At 43.0% G+C, this 18,335-nt stretch overlaps 1 protein-coding gene across 1 annotated transcript in view; it reads right to left on the reverse strand.

Moving 5' to 3' along the window:
• The window catches only part of LOC137518596 (band 4.1-like protein 4B), a 208,541-nt gene that overhangs the window by 122,567 nt on the left and 67,639 nt on the right, over positions 1-18,335 (reverse strand). The window contains exons 2-3 of the mRNA XM_068236669.1: positions 9,071-9,175; positions 2,590-2,632 (exon numbers count right to left, since the gene is read on the reverse strand). Coding sequence (XP_068092770.1) covers positions 2,590-2,632; positions 9,071-9,175 — 148 coding nt within the window. The remainder of the gene's footprint in view (positions 1-2,589; positions 2,633-9,070; positions 9,176-18,335) is intronic.

The following is an 18,335-nucleotide window of genomic DNA, read 5'->3' on the forward strand; positions in this document are numbered from 1 at the left end:
CCCTTGGACTACTGGGTGCGCAGGCTTGACCTGTGGCCAGAGCTGTCACAATTTGCCATCCAACTTCTGTCTTGCCCTGCCTGAAGCGTCCTGTCAGAAAGGACCTTCAGCGCAGCTGGAGGCATTGTCACTGAGAAGAGAAGTCGCCTAAGTCACAAAAGTGTTCAGTACCTCACCTTTATCAAAATGAATGAGGCATGGATCCCGGAGGGCTACTGCCCGCCCGAAGACCAAATCAGTCCCCACACACAGCATCTCTGCCTGCATGCTGTGTGACTGCCTGCCCCAAGACTAGAGGTGCGTACACACATGCGACTATAGTCGTTTGTAACGATCGTTCCCCGATCTTTACCAACGATGATCGTTACAAAAAACGAACCACCGACTATTAAGGCAAACGACGAACGAGCCAAATCGCTACAAAAGAAAGTTCTGTCTCGGCGGATTTTAACCAACGACGATAGTTTGCAAAAGTAGTGCATCGTTGGAAACGATCGTTCGTACTAGGCTTGACATGCGCATTTCACCATTTCTCCATGGAACTTCTCATTTTTATGCGCAGGCGCAATAGTTGCTTTCTGTGATGTAACGTTCGTTCTAACGATCAGATCGTTACACACATTTTAAAACTACCTTTACTTAGGTCGTTCTTTCATCAATTAAAAGTTCGTTCGTCGTTCTTAACGAACGATCGTTGTCGCATGTGTGTACGTAGCATAAGTCGCTCCCCACACAACATTTTTGCCTGCAGGCTGCTTAACTTCCTTCTCCGCCACCACCTACAGGGTCCAGGACTCCAAGCGGACTCCTGAATTTTTAAGGGCGCTGCTAGCAGCGGCTCTAATAATTTTTCTGTTGCGTGTACATGCCTGCCTAATTTTTCTGGCTGCACTGCAGCTGCAACAACAAAACAAAAAGGCATGTGCATGTGCCAATTCCCCTTTGTAATCATTACCTTGCCGTGGTGAAGGGGCTTGCGTATCACAAGTGATGCAATGACCGACGGCTATATCAGTGTCTCGGGGGGGGGGGGCCACACCCAAGATAATAAGATAATAAGGTTGTTGCTTCATTGTGGACAGACCAAATTTGATCAGCTGGACAGTCACTGTTCTATCATTGGGCTACCACAGCCTGGCGACCATATGGGCTTGAAAACTGCCACGGCCTGCACTCTCGCCATGGAGCGCACCAGTCCAGAACGTCAGTCACTACACAAACAGCTGTTTGCAGTGCGTTACACTATGAGTTTGGTGTGTCAGTGTGAAGCAGTACTCTAATTACACTCCCTGATTGATGTATACACATGCAAGATGTTTTTAAAGCACTTTAGGCCTGCTATTTAGCATGCAATGTGATTTCTGCCCTTAACCCGCTGCTTTGCGTCAAATTCAGATTTTTCCCTGGGACTTTTGGCGTTTATCCCATTCATCCATGCAAAAACTCAGATGTTAGACCCCTTGAAACATCTTTTCCATCACTTTTGTGGCCAGCATGTGTTTCTAGTTTTCAAAGTTCGCCTCCCCATTGAAGTCTATCGAGATTCGTGAAAGTTTGCGCGCACCGAAAATCGGAGGTTCAGGCCATCTCTACTCACTGCCTTCTCTCTGCTTTTTCAGTGACCTACTAGTGACTTCCTCATTGTTCCCAAGTACAGCTCTAACCCTTTTCTAGGATTGTCCCCCACTCCTGAACTTATTCCATTAGCCTTGCTCCTACCTTTGACACATGTAAACTGTAAACAAGCAGTCTAACCCTTAAAACTCATCTACCAATCTTCTGCTCTCTCAACCTTTCATCGCAGACTTCTATTTCCCGTACCTACATCATATTCTTTACCTCTACCTCCTAAATTGTAAACAATTGAACAGGGATTTGTCATTTGCAACCCCTAGATATTGAGCAGTGCTGTATATTAGCCTGACTTTTATAAATAAAGCAATTTCCATCTATTTTCATCTCTCCCGGTTTGCTTTACATCACTGTGTCCATTTCCAGCACAACAAAATTATTAGGGTACAGAATGATGCAATTCAAAAATGGTGATCTGCAGTTGCATGTATACTCAAGACTCTAGAGCAGGGGTCTCAAACTCGCGGCCCGCGGGCCATTTGCGGCCCTCGATACAATATTTTGTGGCCCTCACAGGCAAAAGCTTCCTTATAGTTTGCTTCAGTGCTCCCAAGCTCCGCCGCATCCCCGCCGCTAAACGAGGGCTGCAGAGCCCCCAAATTGCCCGGGGGGCAATCTGCCGGCATTCCCTGGAAGGGGCAGAGCTTTCAGCTTCAGCTCTGCCCCTCCTGACGTCAATCGCCGCACGGATCGCCGCCTCTCTCCGCCCCTCTCTGTGAAGGAATAGTGAGAGGGGCGGGAAGAGGTGGCGATGCACCGCGATTGTGAAATTCCTTATGCAGCCCAGCCTCATCCTGACTTTGCCTCCTGCGGCCCCCCAGGTAAATGAGTTTGAGACCCCTGCTCTAGAGTATTGCGTTTTTGTACTACAGACTTCCTTTGTCAGTCAGTTTCACATAATCCAGTCCTCAAATTTCATAAAATACTATTACATATTATAACTTAAACCATACATACTTTTTATTTGTTTCTTTATAGGTTTTGTAGGATCCAGCCAGTGCTAAAAAAGAATTAAGAGCACAATTATTTCAGATTACTAATCACTTGAAAATAATGCAAACAGACTTTTCCCTTCTGTGATTTGTCCTGGAAGTTAAGGTTTTCCCCACCACAGCCAGCCATTATATGGAAATAAAAATGGTAACATTTTACATTTCCAATAATGATTATTCTAATAATTATAATTTTAAATACTTTTCCATATAAACTATTAGAGGTAATGGCACATCATAAACACTAATATATTTCCCTTTGACAGTAAAGGTTCTTATTTGAATGAAGCAGCACTGTTGCATATAAAAGCAGTCAACTACATATACAGTACTACTGGTGCAAAGAAAATTGCTTTAGAGATGCTTAACACAAATGTGACGTTGAAAGAATCATAGGATAGGACCCACTGTTTAAGCTTTCATAACCAAGCGTTTTCAGAAAGGAGTTTAAATCTGAATAACTCAGCCCACAAAAATGGCCTTAGCCTAGTAGCTGCACATTGGGTAGTTGCATTATAAATGTACACATTTGCAGTGGCATGCCATGTAACGCACACAAGGGTGCAACTTACTAATGTGCATCTTCATTGACTAACATTATTGTTTGTGCACTTCTAGGAATGCACTACATGTTACAACAGACTCCATTGCATCACAGCGCTCCTAATGAGGCCTGAACTGTTCCGAGCAACATACTGTAAGGTCTTTTTCAGACAGGAGGCTAAACGGAGCGCGCTCAGAGCAGTTCAGTGTCCTGTCTGCCACCTCCAGTGCAATTCTGGTGCAATTTAAATACAGCCAAATGTCAGCTGTTATAACACTGCACGTCAAGAGTTAGCTGGCAGGACCGCAAAATGTTAAGTCTGAGCAGGGCTTTGCTTAGAACTGACCCTATGCTGTGGGGGCATAACACAATGCACAGAGCTAATAATAAACAGATATTGGGCAATCAACTATATAAATCAAGGAAAGGAAACAGAGCGGCCAGCAGCAAGGAAGAAAAAAAAAAGGTGATAGTGAAGGGCCAGTATTAGACAGGATGAATAAAAAAATAAATTTATTATGAGTTGTGGATACAAAACAATTGCTGGTACATGAAAGAAAAAAATCAATGTCAATAGGGCAAAAAAAAAAAAAAAAAAAAAAAAGGGGGAAGAAAAAAAAATATATACAAAAAATATATAAAGGGAATGATTTGCATGTAATGATAAAACATGTAATACAAAATAGCTGCAACTAGAATGTTTCTAAGGGCTGGTTCACACTTGTCGCTTTGCTCATCACCGGAGATCATGGCTCATCATTGCCGGCAATATGGATATGTAGAATAAAGTCAGTACAGGTAGAGTATATGTATAAATTCAGCCTATAACAAATTTGCTCTAAATAACGATAAGCGCTATGCAGTATATCAAAGAAATGGAAAATGATGGGGCATTTCCAAATGAGACAAGTAGGCAGCGCATACATGAAAGTACCGTAGTTTTTTTAGCTATGTGGTTGAGAGTTCTTTAAATGTCATTGCAGCTGAAGCTATCTGTATTATAAGTTATAGTGGTTAAAACTCCAGATTGCCAGATGTCTAAACACCAGTGTCTGCTGTAACGCATTACTGTTCAGTAAACAGCTATCTAATGAAGTAAAGTAGCCTCATGTATTATGCTCTTTTCTGCAAAAATGCAAGAGAAAGGCTTGCTGATTATTAAGACAAATCTTCCCAATTGCACCGAATAACTGCTTCCTATAAAAACATGATTGTTTTTAATATGTATTTTGTTCACGGTTGCTCATAATTAGAGATGTGGCGAACGGTTCCCGAACCGTTCCCTGGCGAAGATCTCCAAATACCTGGGGCTTTTACTACTTCCGGGTCTCACTGACCCGGAGAAGTACGCCTGCGCTGCCCGGCGGATCGTGTCCTAGATCGTGCTCCTGTTGCCGGGCACTTTCTGCCGTCATGAACGACGTCACGCTCATGCGCAGAGAGTGCCCGGCAACAGGAGCACGATCGAGGACGCGCTCCGCCGGGCAGCGCAGGCGTACTACTCCGGGTCAGTGCGACCCGGAAGTAGTAAAAGCCCCAGAGATGTTCGCCAGGCGAACAGTTCGCCGCATCTCTACTCAATGTTGTAGTAATGTTTTTAAAAACAGTGAAGTTTTATTAAAAGACCACTACAGTGAAAAAAAATAAGCAGTTAAAATATGACAGAACCTGCAGGTTTTTTAAAAGCATTTCCTGAATGCCAGTTGCTCAGTCAAAAATACTGCGCAAGCGAGTAGGTAGGCTGGATGGTTATCTTACTATTTTGGCAGTGGACTTAGAAAACCCTGAGATTCCCCCAATGAGGAGATGGACTAGTACAGCGGTTCTCATATTTTAACTGCTTACTTTTTTTGCTATAGTATATAAGGCCAATTATGCCTGCAGAACAATTTTTTGCAGTCAGTATCATTTGCATCGATAGTTTAGTATAACTTGGGCAGTACAGTAGCGTGGTGGATAGCACTCTTGCCTTGCAGAGCTAGTTCATATCCCAGCCAGGGCATCATCTTCACAGAGTATGCATGTTCTCCCTGTGCCTGCATAGGTTTCCCCTTACCTTCCACATCCCTAAAACACACGGATATTTAATTGGATTCCCCTTTAAATTGCCCTAGAATTTGATGGACGTTTGACTGTGGTAGGGATAAGATTGTGACCCCCTAAGGTACAGTTAGTGATATAACTATGTACCATGTAAAGCACTGCGCAAGCTGGTGCCTGCCCATTAGACTACTGCGCAGGGGTGTATCAGCAATATGGCACCTATGGCAAACACTGAAACTGCGCCCCCCCCGCCCCCTCTCGTCAGAGCCCCCTTTCCCTGTAAAAACAGAATCCTTTCTTGCATACATTTGATATCGTTGGCCATTGTTTTTGGCACAGGATATTGATAGTCAGTTTTTCAGAAATATCTTTATATTAGAAGTAGCCATGTGCCTGAAAATTAAATAGTCACATGCTTCCAGATAAAAGAAGAAGGTAGCCACATGCCCCCAGATAAAATGAGCAAATAGTTCCATGCCTCAAGTTAAAATAATCAAGTAGTCACATGCCCCCAGATAATCAAGTAGCAGTGCTCTCCCCAGATTTTTATTTTTACAGCGCGTGGGTAAGTAAGGTCTTGCTGTGTGGAAAGGAGGGTTACGCTGAGTGCTACTAGGTAGGAAGGGGAGGATAAAGCTCGATGCTACTTGGTGGGAAGAATAGTGTGTGGGGGAGGGGGGGGGGGTCATGCTGGGTGCTAGTGAATGAGGAGGGGGTGGGAGGATCATGCTGGGTTTATCTAGACTCTAGAGGATCACCGCTATGGGTGTGCTGCGGGGTTTACAATGGATGATGCTAGTGGAGAAAGTGTAATCTCCCTTTGGGCGATGGTGGGCCTGGGATACTCCCACTGAGTGCTGCTGTTGGATTGGGCATTTAAGCAGAGTGTACAGTGCTACCAAAGGCAGTTTAAGACCAGACAGGATGATCAATTTAGGCCCCAAACCACAATGCCCAAAGTTTTGTCATCCAAAAAAAAAAAAATTAAGGGAATAGGATTAGTAGTGAGACGGAGTGTCCGGGAAGGAGATAAATTGTCTGAGGGACAGGGAGTGTGTGAGAAGGAATGGGAAAGAGAAAGTGTATAGGCAAGGTGTGAGTGAGAGGCAGAAGGAAAGTATGTGTCGTGGATATTGAGTGAGGAACAGACTAAGGCTTCAATTCATCAAGCATTACCGCATTCGGTAATGCTGAAAACAGCTGAGTTAATGGAGCACTTAAGAAAATGTTAATTCATCAAAGCTGTTACCGAATGAGAAGCTGAAATGACAGAGCAATGAGATAAATTACCGACTTGTGCTCAAACATGTCAGCAAATGTCAGTAAATGTTAATTCATCAAGGTTACCACATTCGCTAGCACATTCGGTGTTTATCTCCAGCTCTCCCCTGTCCTTACAGGCTTCGAAAGCCTTCTGTGTGAATGTTTTCATGATTAACAGGAGCAGGCAGCCAATAGAAACAGCCCCTGTTCTCCTGCAAGTGCCGCTGATAGGTGCCGATAGGTCACAGGCTTCTTCACACAAGCTTTCAGACCCCCCAGGCAGTGAGCAGAGAGAAGGGGACAAAAGATATCCCCAGATGTCCTTCGGTCGTTTAACCCTTTGAGTCCCTGTTTGAATATGCAAAGATGCAAGTGGTGAAATCACCAAGCATGGCATTTGTAGATCTGTGTGGATGCTAAACAGAGAATGTATGTGTAAGAGGAGTAAGAGGATTGCAAATTGGAGAAGCAGTATTGCCTACCATATGAAGTTTACACATTAAATGCATGCAAGGAATGCGGGTCTCTCACAGCTCCTGTGTAACCTGTCCTGCACATCACACTGCAGGAAGTCCGAGGGAAACACAGACGTCCAGGACCAGGGAAAGCTACATTCATGGAGTTGTAACATCTCTCCAGCAGAGCAGTGGGGGAAGGGTAGCAGCTGTAAAGAGGTGACCAGACACAGCAAGGGTTCTGCTGTTGCAGGATTAATCTGCCTGCACTGCTAGGCTGTCGCTACTTCCCAGCACCTGCTAAAGCTGCTTCGAACTTTGCTCTGTGTACTCTGACCTCTGAGTCTGAACCACGAGACTGCAGAGGCTGAAGCACATGGGGAGAGAGCTGCTACGAGATGCGATTGCTGGAGGAGGAGAAGAGTCCCGTAGTAGCCAGGGAGATGGATTATTCACTGGTCGAGCCACACGTTCTCTCCACAACTCCTGTGCATGGACGGCTCCTGTGCTTTCACAGCCCCTCCACCCCACTGATAGGCAGGAGGCGAGAGAAGGGCAGAGATAGGATAGTGTCTAAGTGATAGCGGGCCCGCTGCAGTGACACAGCAGACGCCCACGGTAGTAAATTGAGCATGTAGCAAGGCAATTCTGCCACAGACCAGGTCTAGCAGGCATGGTGTCCATGGTGCTTTGGCTACAGTGAGACATTTAAGCTGCCGGTGATGTTCATTTCTCACATTGGCCGCAGGGGCACGGCCACTTCACATTTTGACTGGCCAGAGCCCGAAGTGGCCAGACTTCAGGTTCTGGGCGTAACATAAATAAACAAATGCTTTTACATTTGGTTGCATATGACCATGGATCGCTCGAGCAACTACATTGTCAAGATGAGTCTGACCGCATGAGAGGCTTGCATTGATATGGAGTCCAATACGGAAGTCAAACCGTTGCTCAATAACACAAACAGTTCCCAGAGAAGTGATGCAATGTAGTTGTAAAAGCCGATATGTCTGTAGGACAGTATATGGATAGTTGAACATAAGCTCGGTCTAGCATGAGCAGCACAAGCACCATATGATTCTCTATAAGAAATAGTGAGGTTACCTCCTGTAACGCTCGCTAACTCCTTTTGCTCCCCTTACTGCACGCTTAGTGTGCCTTATCAGAGTTAACATGCATGTTAACTCTGCTAAGGCACACAAAGCGTGCAGTAAGGGGAGCAAAAGGAGATATCTAGCGTTACAGGAGGTAATACTCACCATTTGTTATAGTGAATCAACCCCAATGTGAGCAGCAAAAGTGGATCGTAAGCAGCTGGCAATGAAGCACATAGTAAAATGGTCAAGGCTCACCCACAAGTCCTATGCAGCAGACCTCCGTAGCACTCGCCCTTGAAGTGCAAGGTCGCGTGTCCAGACATCATAGACATGCAGACTCCCGGCAGGTTCAGGCAAATAGTGGGGATATGTGCAAGCAAAGAGTCCCAACACTGTAAAGAGGTGCACTCACAAGCTGCTTCGGCTCTCTCAGCAGTCGTAGCCAACGGATGGAGGTGCAAATGGGTGCCAGGGGAGAGACAGCGGACAGTGATCAAGCAAAAAGCGGAGAACCACGTGGGCCTCTACATGTTTCGCCGGTACACCTCTGGCTTCCTCGGGAGGTGTGTCAGGCAGTATAGCCTGGGAATTTCCGGCCACAAGCAGCCAAATGGCAGTGTTTGTAACACCACTGCGCGTCGGCTGCATTCTTATGAAGAGGACCAAAGCAATTTTGATAGCACACTAAACCCAGCTTTGTCTATATATTATTAAAAAAAAAAAAAAAAAAAAAAAAAAAAAAAACCCTCGACTTTAACAACCTATAAATCTTCCAAATGTACTACTTCACCTGCAGCATTTTACTAAGTAGTTTTTTGGCAGTTTTATTTCCTTGCAATACAAGGATTCTTGACTGCGAAACATAAGTTAAGTACGGTAATAACAGACGTACAAAGTGAAAGCCTTATAAACAAGTTAATAAACTTTGCATATTCTTCATCTAGTTTATATTTTTATCACTGATCCCAAGAGTTTAACCAGAATGATTTATAAAAATAAAAAAAAATGAAATTGGCATGGATACAAAGAATGGAAGATACATACCAACACTTGGGCAGCATCCATGTATTGTAGGCCAAAATAATCAGTTTCCACTAAGTCCAAATGGTATACAATCTGGTCAAACAAATCCTGTCCCTTGGCATGTTTCTGAAAAACAAGACAGACAAAACGTTAAGTATTTCAAATTATTGTGCACATTTGAAAGAACACAAACACCATAATTTCCAACACAGTCTACATCATTTGTTACTTCTAATGCAGCAGACAAACATTAAATTGAATACACTGAAATAGCAATGCTAAAAATGCCATGCGATAATGCATCACATTTGTATCAAATTCACCACTTTACATGCAAAATCCAAATGCAACGAAATAGAACATACTGCATCGCAATACAAAGACCACTCAAAGGAACAAATACTAAAGCATTCTCTATCGCTTAGCCACTGGTCATTCAGGAAAGTGATAAAGCTATACGTTTCAGAGTTTGTGACACGACTGCCTATTTAAAGGACCATTACTGTAAACCATTGTAAAATTCAAAATACATGTAAACACATACAAAGTATTAGGTTTCTTCCAGAATAAAATGAGCTTTAAATTACTTTTCTCCTATGTTGCGTTCACTTACAGTAGTTAGTAGAAATCTGATGGAACTGATATGATCTTGACTAGTGTCATCTCCTCATGGGGATTCTCAGTATTTACTAAAGAACTCCCTGGAAAAGATCTATACAAAGATGCCCCCCTCACCTGTTTGCACACTATTTTGGTAGCTGGACTGAGCAACTGCTGTTCACCAAGTGCTTTTGAAAATAAAGAAAACCTTGGAGTTGCCCACGAGTAGATGGTATAGCCCATAACCTGTCAGTTCTGTCAGATTTTTTACTACCTACTATAAGTGACAACAACATAGGAAAAAAAAGTAATTTATAGCACATTTTACTTTGGGAGAAATGTGATTTTTGTGTTTTCAATTTGACAATTTTTCGTGATGGTGATCCTTTAAAAGATGTCAGCACTATCATCTGATTATTCCTCAACATAATCACCTCCTTTATTTAAGCTTTCATTACTAGGTTTCCAATCCCCTTTTTGTTGTAGCATCACACTCCTTCCTCGCAAATGAGTTGGTAGGATTTGAAGAGGGAGGTTTAAAGTTAAAGTTAATGATGTCCAACAAGCTTAACAAACAGTTCTTGATTTAAAAAGCACCAACATATTCCGTGGTGTTACTGACATTATGCAGTCACCTTAGAAGCGGCACAGGGAAATAATAGATTAGCCTGACAGATGCACGTTATTTCACATAGAAAAATGCCACCTTGTGGGGCAGATAAAAGCAAACGTGTTGGAGTTGCACTACATACACAGGGACAGTTGTGAGATTATTGACCAAATGAAAAAGTAATACAGTAGCTAAAATAAATCACATCATGACAAAGTATTAAATCATGCTTTTTATTTAAAGCACCTGAATGTGACCTAGTATTACATTTAGTCTAAAATCTGAGTGCCAGGAACACAAACATAAGAAATACAGACCAAATCAGCAGGTGAAACTCAAATTCCAACCTAATGAGCTCACCCTGCCTTAGCCCTCACTTGGCAGCCAAAACCAAAAATTACAGCATAAAACAACCAAATGTCTTTCTGTAAAACAAGTTGCACAGGAAATATCTGACTAAATGAAGCTAGACTGACTTTCACTGAGCCTTGATTTCACACTCACTCTTTTTAAAGCACACTTTGTTTTTGCATTCCAGGGTTTTTACATTGCATTTCAGCTGAATTGCTATCACGACAGCAATACTTTTATTATTATTATGTAAGCTGAGTACTGACAACTCGACGGGTCCATCGACGACCCCTTGATGACGAGTGTGCAGAGTTTACTCTTCCGGTTCATGAGGTCAGACTGGGGCACGAACGGAAAGTTACTCGATCGCTGTACTTTGCCTGGAGTTGTCGGGGATCTAAAAGATCCGATCCGCCGTGACAGTAGTTATCAGGACGCGCCATTAAAGTGAACTTCCGGACTAAAAATCTACTCAGCAGAATTGAAAAGGCTTGGTGTTTCTTTAACAGTTTCACAGCATCAGAACTTTATTTTTCTTACAAAAGCATCATTTTTAGCTGCATTTTTACCTAAGCTCCACCCATCAAAGAAAAAAAGCCCGGGCTTTTTTTCCCTGATGCTGTGCAGAGCATGATGGGATTTCCTATGTTGTTATTCAGGTTGCCTAGCAACTGGGAGAGGTGGTCAGCACACAGAACAGTTCGAACTGTGCCTCATGCTCCCTGTCACCTCCTTTCAACCAAAAAGATGGTTGCCATCATGAAATCAAACATTTGCCAATTCTTTTAAAACAGTGCAGGTAAGAGATTATATTATCTATTTTAATTAACATAACTAATGTAACTTAATGACAGTATATTTGTTTAGGCTGGAGTTCCTCTTTAAACTTCGGAGGGAACAAAAAAAAAATCACGTGGCGGGTACGGTCCTTAAGTGATCGTATGTTTTTTTCTCAGGACAAATTTAGGTTCTCTTTGGGCAACTTTTTTTCCCAGCAATTTTACAGCCATTTTAAAGAGGGGAAAAGAGTATAGAGCAAGACTTTTCTTGAAATTTCCTACTTCCTAAAATTTGGCAGTTCGATGGTCACTAAAATATACGAAGATTGTACAAAACCAGCTATTCGTAACCAGATGAACTGTCATGAAGATGTTCCTCGCTACAAACTATGCCCATAACATTTTTTTTGTTAAATGCTGGTGGAAACTTATTGCCAAAACTATTGTAAAACAACCTTGGGAGAAGATGAATATAATCACCAAAGTCTGAGATGAGCAACCAATTTCCATCTAGCATGCAGTTTCTCAGTAGTCAAGAACTCTGATCAAGAGGGAGAAAAATCAATGAATTTCTACACAGACAATAATGTAATGCTGAAAGAGACAACAGGCCAATAAATCCTTAAAATAGGTTCCACACATAATGTAAAGTAACTATATGCAAATCTTTAGCAGAAGGGAACAGGCAAAAATGGCTCAGAAACGTGACTGATGGAAGATACGTTTGGAGGCATATCGCTCATGGAACTGCAATGCAAACAGATTTAGCCAAAATAAAGAAACAGGATGGATTTGGTTTTCAATGCTTAATTGCCATGGATTCAAAGATTAAAAAAAAGCAAATCCTTGCTATTTATAACAATATGTGACGTTGTGCAAAACAGTGCCCATTTACAAAGAAGGAAAATCATCATAGGAGCCTGAGAAATCCCACACCAAATCTGATTTTTATTGTAACGTGTATGGCCACCTTTACTGATCAAATCACCAAAACTCACCTATTTCTCCAGGAATTTCAAGTCATTTTATCAGCCCTACTGTCTCACAAAACCACAATTGCCAAATATGGAAGGGTTGCTCAAAGAGTAGCAATTTATCACTTTAACTACTGCAATCACTGAAAGGACAACTGTAGCGAGAAGAATATGGAGGCTGACATTTCCTTTTAAAACCATACCAGTTGCCTAGCAGCACTGCTGATCTCTGACTGCAGTAGCGGCTGAATTACACAAGAAACGAGCAAGCAGCTAATCTTGTCTGAGTTGACAATGTCAAGCATCTGATCTACATGCTTGTTCAGGGGCTATGGCTTAATTAGAGGCAAGGGATCCGCAGGATAGCCAGGCAACTGGTGTGTTACTTTAAAGGACGACTGTAACAAGAGTAAATATGGAGGCTGCCACATTTCCTTTTAAGAGACATTGAAGCGAAAAAAAAATGATGATATTATGATTTGTATGTGTAGCACAGCTAAGAAATAAAACATTAAGATCAGATACATCAGTGTAATTGTTTCCAGTACAGAAAGAGTTAAGAAACTCCAGTTATCTCTATGCAAACAAGCCATTAAGCTCTCCGACTAAGTTAGTCATGTAGAGGGCTGTTATCTGACTTATTATCTCAACTGTTCCTGGACTATTTACTTTTCCTCTGCTAGAGGAGAGGTCATTACTTCAGACTGCTCTGAAAGACTCATTTTGAATGCTGAGTGTTGTGTAATCTGCACATATTATAGAATGATGCAATGTTAGAAAAAACACTATATACCTGAAAATAAAAGTATGAGAATATTTTCTTTGCTGCTAATCTTCTAGTAATTATTCATAGTACACAACCAATTCACTATATCATATATTTTTTTTCGCTTCAGTGTCTCTTTAACCACTTCCCGACCGCCCCCAGCCGATGGGCGGCGGCAAAGTCTGGGCCCAAACGACCGCAATACGCCGATCGGCGGGGGCGGCTGCGGGAGTGGCTATGCGGCGATCGCGTCATTCGTGACGCGATTAGCCGCCGGGGACTGGCTCCGCCCACCGTTCGCTGTAACCCGCCGGCCGTTCGGAAGCGCCGGCGGGTTACTAGCACCCGGATCGCCGCTGAAACAATGTATAATAGGCTTTGTAATGTATACAAAGCCTATTATACTGGCTGCCTCCTGCCCTGGTGTTCCCAGTGTCCGAGGCACCACCAGGGCAGGCTGCAGCCACCCTAGTCTGCACCCAAGCACACTGATTCCCCCCCCTGCCCCCTGATCGCCCACAGCACCCCTCAGACCACTGTTTGCACCCAGTCACCCCCCTAATCACCCATCAATCACTCCCTGTCACTATCTGTCAACGCTATTTTTTTTTTTTTAGTCCCTGATCTGCCCCCTACTCCCTCCTGATCATTAGGGCTGTGGAGTCGGTCCAAAAATCCACCGACTCCGACTCCTCAGTTTAGGATTCCACCGACTCCGACTCCACGACTCCGACTCCTCTAATTTGCATATTACAATTTTGTTGATTAAAAGTATGTAACATGAAATTCGTCTCTTAACTGCCAACGCTTAGGAATTTTACAAGACAACTGAAGTGAGAAGGATATGTAGACTACTATATTTATTCCTTTTAGACTAAAACTAGTCCTTGGTAAGAGTACTTGTAAAAGGTACAAACCGGAACAAAGAACATCTATCAGGCCCTAGGCAATGTAAGTGTGGGTACATGTAAGAATGATGTGCAGGTACTCTGCAGGGGAATGAGGAGATTGTAAACAGACAACACCTCTGTGTTCAATGTGTACAGCATTCTCAGTGGATCCCCTGCAGCTCTGTGGAGAGTGCATATGTAGAGTATAGTACTACTGTATAACAAAGTAAACCTGAGACAGAAATTAAAGTTTTATACATACCTGGGGCTTCCTCCAAGGCTCCAGCCACCTTCAGGATAATCAGTCCCTCGTTGTCCTCCTCCACCACCTGGATCTTCTGCTATGAGTCCAGGTACTTGAGCCAGTCAGGCGTAGTGCGCATGCACACACTCCGCCGCCAGGAGCATACTACACCTGTGCAGCACTATTGCGCAGGTGCAGAATGTTCCTGGCTGTGGGAGCGGCATGCGGCCGGACAGCGCTGACTGGCTGAATTACCAGGACTCATAGCAGAAGATCCGGGTGGTGGAGGACAGTGAGGGACTGATTAGCCTGAAGGGGGCTGGAGGAAGCCCCAGGTATGTATAAAACTTTACTTTTCATCCGTCTCCGTTACCCTTTAATTTGTAGTCACCAAACCAAATTTTAATAACATATCAAATTATTTTATTTCATCAGCAAAGGGAGTGCATACATTTGCATAAATCAGCATCAATGCAGAATTATTTCCATCTCGTTGACCATCTCTATTAGAGACACAGCTACACATCAGGCTTTATTCTTACAGCATAGATGTTATTTAGTATATATAGAGATTCCTGTGTACACATCATATGTACAGTCACAATCAGATATGTATATCTGACCTTAAAAATACGGGGACTGCTTTATTAAAGCAGCACAAGTAACTAATTTTGATTGGTTTATTTCATTTTTGTGGACTAAGCACAGCTATTACTGTATATATACATTATTTTTAATGACTATTATCTGAGAAATAGAACATTTTATCATATTTTCTATTTTAATTACAGTTACAAATTCATTAGGAGTCGGAGTCGGTGCATTTTTTCCCGACTCCGACTCCGACTCCAGGCACCCAAAATTGCCCGACTCCACGACTCCGACTCCACGACTCCGACTCCACAGCCCTGCTGATCACCCCCCCACCCCTCAGATTGTCCCCAGACTCCCCCCCCCCCCCCCCCGTGTACTGTATGCATCTAACCCCCCTGATCACCCGTCAATCACCCCCTGTCACTGCCAGCCATCAATCAGCCCCTAACCTGCCCCTTGCCGGCAATCTGATCACCCACCCACACCAATAGACCGCCCGCAGATCCGACATCAGATCACCTCCCAAGTGCAGTGTACATCTCTTCTCTCCTCTAAACACCCACTAATTACCCACCAATCACCCCCTATCACCACCTGTCACTGTTACCCATCAGATTAGACCCCAATCTGCCCCTTGCGGGCACCCAATCACCCGCCCACACGCTCAGATTGCCCTCAGACCCCCCCTTATCAATTCGCCAGTGCAATATTTACATCTGTTATTCCCTGTAATAACCCACTGATCACCTGTCAATCACCCATCAATCACCCCCTGTCACTGCCACCCATCAATCACCCCCTGTCACTGCCACCCATCAATCAGCCCCTAACCTGCCCCTTGCGGGCAATCTGATCACCCACACCAATAGATCGCCCGCAGGTCCGACATCAGATCACCTCCCAAGTGCAGTGTTTACATCTCTTCTCTCCTCTAAACACCCACTAATTACCCATCAATCACCCCCTATCACCACCTGTCACTGTTACCCATCAGATCAGGCTCTAATTTGCCCCGTGTGGGCTCCTGATCACTTGGCCAAACCCTCAGATCCCCCTCAGACCCCCTTCCGATCACCTCTCCAGTGCATTGATTGCATCTATTTTCCCCTCTAACCGCCCCCTGAGACACCCATCAATCACCTCCTGTCACCCCCCTAGCACTCCTATCCATCAGATCAGGCCCAATATATCCTGTCATCTAAGAGGCCACCCTGCTTATGACCGGTTCCACAAAATTTGCCCCCTCATAGACCACCTGTCATCAAAATTTGCAGATGCTTATACCCCTGAACAGTCATTTTGAGAAATTTGGTTTCCAGACTACTCACAGTTTTGGGCCCGTAAAATGCCAGGGCAGTATAGGAACCCCACAAGTGACCCCATTTTAGAAAGAAGACACCCCAAGGTATTCTGTTAGATGTATGATGAGTTCATAGAAGATTTTATTTTTTGTCAAAAGTTAGCGGAAATTGGATTTTTATTGTTTTTTTTCACAAAGTGTCATTTTTCACTAACTTGTGACAAAAAATAAAATCTTCTATGAACTCCCCGTACTCCTAACGGAATACCTTGGGGTGTCTTCTTTCTAAAATGGGGTAATTTGTGGGGTTCCTATACTGCCCTGGCATTTTAGGGGCCCTAAACCGTGAGGAGTAGTCTAGAAAACAAATGCCTCAAAATGACCTGTGAATAGGACGTTGGGCCCCTTAGCGCACCTAGGCTGCAAAAAAGTGTCACATGTGGTATCGCCATACTCAGGAGAAGTAGTATAATGTGTTTTGTGGTGTATTTTTACACATACCCATGCTGGGTGGGAGAAATCTCTCTGTAAATGGACAATTGTGTGTAAAAAAAAAAACAAATAATTGTCATTTACAGAGATATTTCTCCCACCCCGCATCTGTATGTGTAAAAATACACCCCAAAACACATTATACTACTTCTTCTGAGTACAGCAATACCACATGTGTGGCACTTTTTTGCACCCTAACTGCGCTAAGGGGCCCAAAGTCTAATGAGTACCTTTAGGATTTCACAAACTTGTGACAATAAAAAAAAAAAAAAAAAAAAAAAAAAAACTTCTATGAACTCGCCATACTCCTAATGGAATACCTTGGGGTGTCTTTCTAGAATGGGGTAATTTGTGGGGTTCCTATACTGTCCTGGCATTTTAGGGGCCCTAAACCGTGAGTAGTCTTGAAACCAAATTTCTCAAAATGACCTGTGAAATCCTAAAGGTACTCATTGGACTTTGGGCCCCTTAGCGCAGTTAGGGTGCAAAAAAGTGCCACACATGTGGTATCGCCGTATTCAGGAGAAGTAGTATAATGTGTTTTGGGGTGTATTTTTCCACATACCCATGCTGAGTGGGAGAAATATCTCTATAAATAGACAATTGTGTGTAAAAAAAAATTAAAAAAATTGTCATTTACGGAGATATTTCTCCCACCCAGCATGGGTATGTGTAAAAATACACCCCAAAACACATTATACTACTACTCCTGAGTACGGCAATACCACATGTGTGGCACTTTTTTGCAGCCTAACTGCGCTAAGGGGCCCAAAGTCCAATGAGCATCTTTAGGCTTTACAGGGGTGCTTACAATTAGGCACCCCTCAAAATGCCAGGACAGTGAACACACCCCACAAATTACCCCATTTTGGAAAGTAGACACTTCAAGGTATTCAGAGAGGAGCATAGCGAGTCCGTGGCAGATTTCATTTTTTTTTTGTCGCAAGTTAGAAGAAATGGAAACCTTTTTTTTGTCACAAAGTGTCATTTTCCGCTAACTTGTGACAAAAAATGAAATCTATGAACTCACCATGCCTCTCACTGAATACTTTGGGATGTCTTCTTTCCAAAATGGGGTAATTTGGGGGGTATTTGTACTATCCTGGAATTTTAGCCCCTCATGAAACCTGACAGGTGCGCAGAAAAGTCAGAGATGCTTTAAAATGGGAAAATTAACTTTTGGCACCATAGTTTGTAAACGCTATAACTTTTACCAAATCCAATAAATATACACTGAATGTTTTTTTTTTTTTAATCAAAGACATGTAGCAGAATAACTTTCGCGCTCAAATGTATAGGAAATTTTACTTTATTTGAAAAATGTCAGCACAGAAAGTTAAAAAAGTCATTTTTTTGATAAAATTCATGTCTTTTTTGATGAATATAATAAAAAGTAAAACTCGCAGCAGCAATCAAATAGCACCAAAAGAAAGCTGTATTAGTGACAAGAAAAGGAGGTAAAATTCATTTAGGTGGTAGGTTGTATGAGCGAGCAATAAACCGTGAAAGCTGCAGTGGTCTGAATGGAGAAAAAGGCTCTGGTCCTTAAGGGGCGAAAAGACCGTGGTCCTCAAGTGGTTAAGTACAACTGACCTCAGCAAGAACTTTATTTAACCACTTTTTCCACCACTACAGTATATCTACGTCCTCCGTGACTTCATCTAAGCCACGAGTCAGTAGATATAG

The sequence above is a fragment of the Hyperolius riggenbachi genome, chromosome 5 (assembly GCF_040937935.1).
Source record: "Hyperolius riggenbachi isolate aHypRig1 chromosome 5, aHypRig1.pri, whole genome shotgun sequence".
In the NCBI taxonomy this organism is placed as follows: domain Eukaryota; kingdom Metazoa; phylum Chordata; class Amphibia; order Anura; family Hyperoliidae; genus Hyperolius; species Hyperolius riggenbachi.